This window comes from Arachis duranensis, chromosome 9, assembly GCF_000817695.3.
Source record: "Arachis duranensis cultivar V14167 chromosome 9, aradu.V14167.gnm2.J7QH, whole genome shotgun sequence".
In the NCBI taxonomy this organism is placed as follows: domain Eukaryota; kingdom Viridiplantae; phylum Streptophyta; class Magnoliopsida; order Fabales; family Fabaceae; genus Arachis; species Arachis duranensis.
The window spans coordinates 117,006,359-117,010,787 of record NC_029780.3 but is presented as its reverse complement, the minus strand read 5'-3'; the positions used below and the strand labels follow the sequence as shown (position 1 = coordinate 117,010,787).

The 4,429-nt window shown below is 37.1% G+C and overlaps 1 protein-coding gene across 1 annotated transcript in view; it reads left to right on the top strand.

The window, feature by feature from the left end:
• The window catches only part of LOC107467741 (laccase-15-like), a 5,498-nt gene extending 3,050 nt beyond the window's left edge, over positions 1-2,448 (top strand). The window contains exons 3-4 of the mRNA XM_052254435.1: positions 850-1,007; positions 1,716-2,448. Coding sequence (XP_052110395.1) covers positions 850-1,007; positions 1,716-2,381 — 824 coding nt within the window. The 3' untranslated portion in view covers positions 2,382-2,448. The remainder of the gene's footprint in view (positions 1-849; positions 1,008-1,715) is intronic.
• Positions 2,449-4,429: the final 1,981 nt, after the last annotated feature.

Sequence of the window (4,429 nt, the reverse complement as noted above, 5' to 3'; positions counted from 1 at the left end):
CTTTTCACATTAGTCTTGGAAGTACTCACAGAGCACATCCAAGAGTCTGTGCCATGGTGCATGCTTTTTGCAGATGATATCGTCCTTATGGGAGAGTCATGGGAAGATCTAAATAAGAAGTTGGAGTTATGGAGAGAAGCTTTAGAAGTGTATGGTCTGCGCATAAGCTGTAGAAAGATGGAATATATGGAATGTAAGTTCAGTCTTAGAAGGGAAAACTCCAATATAGAGGTGAAAATTGGAGAGAACATCCTACGAAAAGTTACAAGTTTTAAGTATCTTGGGTGCATCATACAGGATAATAGAGAGATTGAATATGATGTAAATCATAGTATCCAAGCAGGTTGGTCAAAATGGCGGAGTGCATCTGGTTTTATATGCGACAAAAAAGTGCCTTTAAAACTTAAAGATAAATTCTATCGCACCGCTATAAGACCGGCTATGCTGTATGGTACGGAGTGTTGGGCGGCTAAAGGGGAGCACGAACATAAGCTGAGTGTGGCAGAGATGAAGATGTTGAGATGGATGAGTTGTCATACGCGATTGGATAAAATAAGGAATGAAGATATAAGGGAGAGAGTTGGAGTAGCACCTATTGTGGAAAAGATGGTTGAATCGCGTCTCAGGTGGTTTGGACATGTGAGAAGAAGACCGATAGAACATCCAGTCAGGAGGGTGGATGAGATGGAAGATGGACAAAGGGCGAAAGACAGAGGAAGACCTAAGAAGACCATCCATGAGGTGGTCAAACGAGATCTACATGTAAACGGTCTCTCTGTAGACATGATACATGACAGAGCACAATGGCGTCGTTTGATTCATGTAGCCGACCCCACTTAGTGGGACAAGGCTTTGTTGTTGTTGTTGAATGGTGGAAGGAAGACATTGTCCAAGTTTTCAATAACTTTGAAACGGGGGGAGGAGATCCTCTTGCTTCAGATGCTTATACTATCAATGGCCAACCTGGTGATCTTTATAATTGCTCTAACAACGGTATGTTAATTATAATAACACTTTATAATTTTCATTTATGTTACTTGTGTTACTAGGCAGAAGTCAATTTTAACTTGTGACTAATATTATTCTAAATCTTACTGTTTAATTTGATTGGACTTAGTTCATAAAATGACTTAGATGTGCACCATTATTCTTTATCATTTATGTTACTTGTGTTACGAAGCAAAAGTCAATTTTATTTAGCCAATGTTGGTTAACTTTTCAATTTGAATTTATTGGTTGCAGAAACATTCAAAGTAAATGTGGAACATGGCAAGACATATCTTCTGAGAATGGTGCATGGTGGAATGCAAGACCTTCTGTTCTTTGCAATTGCAAAGCACCAATTGACAGTGGTGGGAAGCGATGGAAGCTATGTGAAGCCATTCAAAGTAGAATACATAACAATATCACCAGGTCAAACCATGGATGTGTTGCTTGAAGCTAATCAACCTTTGGATCGTTATTACATGGCTGCCAAAGTGTATTCAAGTGCTACCAATGTTTCATTTGACACCACAACCACCACTGCCATTCTGCAATACAAAAAGGGAAAACACATTGTTCCATCATTTTCATCAAGAACCCCTTACATGCCTTCACTTCCATCTTCCAATGACACCAATGCATCTATCAACATGATAAGTCAAATGAGAAGCTTAGCAGATGAAGCACATCCAATTGAGGTGCCATTGAACATAAGCACCAACCTGTTCTACACAGTTTCGGTGAATTCATTACCATGTTCAACATGCGAAGCTAGTCATATACCAGGGAACCGCCTTGCAGCAAGTGTAAATAACATAAGCTTCCAATTGCCATCGGGAAACAACATTTTGAATGCTTACTATCACCACCTTCAAGGTGTATATACACAAGATTTTCCAGACGTTCCACCAGAACTATTTGATTTCACTGCTTCCGATTTGTCCCCATTTCTTACAACTCCATCGGTAGATACAGAGGTGAAGGTGGTTGAGTATGGGTCCACGGTGGAGCTTGTTCTTCAAGGGACTAATTTGCTGGCTGGTACTGAGCATCCAATGCACTTGCATGGCCATAGTTTCTATGTAGTTGGATGGGGATTCGGAAACTTTGACAAAGACAAAGATCCTCTCACATATAATCTTGTTGATCCTCCTTATCAGAATACCATCGCTATACCCAAAAATGGATGGGTAACCATAAGATTCAAGGCACAAAATCCAGGTGTGTGGTTCATGCATTGTCACTTAGAGCGACATGTGAGTTGGGGAATGGCTATGACTTTCATTGTCAAAGATGGAAAGAATCCTGAAGAGCAGATGTTGCCACCACCACCAGACATGCCACAATGTCAAAATATTCATTCATTAGTACAAAAATTAGATTCATTCTTTTTTTAGTTTTTTTATTGCTTCATTATTTTTAGTCTTTCATTAAACCATTGTCATTATCTTGGAATAACACATAATAAAGAGTAGTGAATTGGTGTATTTAAGGGAAATTTTTAACTTTCAGCAGATAAATAAACTTTTGACATTTTCTAGGTAAATAATGACTATCTTGAATAATATGAAAAACCACCAATTAAATGAAAATACACTACACTCTAGTTTAATGCTATTAATTAAATTGACTTTTTTAACCGTATTAATTCACATTGTTCAAAAAAGTTGTTAGTTACTTGTACTTTTCTTTATACTATTAAGCAGATCTAATAGTAATATACCTCAATAGTAAAAAGTCAAAATTATTCTCTGCTCTGTACGAAAGGAAGACCTCACAATTAAGCTTAACCGTAAATGGCCAATTACAAAAGGAAAAAGTCATTGTTGTTGATCTATATATAACAAGGGTATATAAACTTAGTACTTTGTGATTTCTTTGCTTCATTCTATATACTTATTAAATGTTAATAATAAGAACCAAAAGAAGAAAGATCGGGGAGGAGGGAGACGGGCAGTAGTATGAGTGTATGACAAGGGGTGCGAGAGGTGGGGTGATTGAGTGGCGGTGGCATGCATGGCAGTGGGGTCATGGAGGTGATGGAGGAGGTGAAGCCGATGTTGAGGATGACAAGATGATGATGATGATGGGTGGGTGGCTGGCTATGAGAAAAGATGAGGGTGTGTGGAAGAGAAAATTTTAAGTTTGTCGTAAAAAATAATAAATTTTTTAATATTTTTTAATATTTTTTGTGTGAGAATAATAATGTTGATGTAATTAATTTTACAAAAAATATTATTTTTTTTAGTTAATAATAATTTATATTTATATTTATAAAATTTTTATATATAAAAATATATAACCATTGGATTTAATCTCACACCATTAAAAACATTCTTGATGGCTACTTGATGGTTAAAAAACACAAAAAATGCTGGCCCCCTAGCATTGCTCTATATAATTTGTATTCATATTTACTAACTAAAATCTATAAATATAAATCAATACTGTTGTACTTATATTTTTTAAAATTTATGCATATAAATTAATAAAATTTATTTATTATAAATAATATAATATTTCTGATGATCAAATAATAACAAAAATTATTAAAAAATTGTTGATTTTTAAAAAAATTTATACTTACATGGTATAAAATTAGAAATATAAGTAATTTTAGAAAAAAAATATTTAAATCATAAAAATTATAATAAAAATAAAAATTTAATTTAGATTTATTAACACGGTTGTTCCGGGGCTTACCTAGAACCGGACAGTGGTTGGGCTTGTTTGTGAGGCCCAAGCGCTAGGGGAAGGTGGTCTCCGACTTGGTTTACATATGGGAGCCGCCTCCGAGTTGTGTATGTGAAAGAATGGGGGGTGGTACCTGCAAAGACACTCCGATGCCTAAGTCAGCAAGGGTGTAAGCAGGTCTAGAGAGTATTGGGCTTAGAGATACCTGATAGATGTCAGTGTATTTATAGTGGTGAACCCATAACCACTGTTGGAGTAGTTCCGCCTTTTAAGGGGAATAACCGTCCCTTTATCTTAGGAAAGTTGAGATATGGCTCCTGGAAGTGGTTAGAGAGATTTTAGGGGCAGTTATCCTCTTGAGTGAGGGTTTATCTGCCAGCTGATCCCTCGTTTCCGACTTCTTTAGAGCAGGTCGTGGTAAGCACCGACTTCGTAGATTGAAGGTCGGTGTAGGGTGAGGCTCAATCATTTGGATTGGGCATTTCGTTGGGTCCTGAGCCTTATCATTGGGCCTAATTTCTCTAATTTGTGGTACCTTAGTTCGGGGCCTTGTAGAACTTTGCTGATGAAGTACACTGGATGTTGTCCGACCTTGTCCTCCCTTATCAGGGCTGATGCGACAGCTTTGTCTACTACTGACATATATAGGACGAGATCTTCCCCAACAAGAGGTTGGATTAGGATTGGAGGTTGGCTCAAGAACCTTTTGAACTCCTGGAACGCTCTTTCGCATTCTGGAGTCCATTCAAAC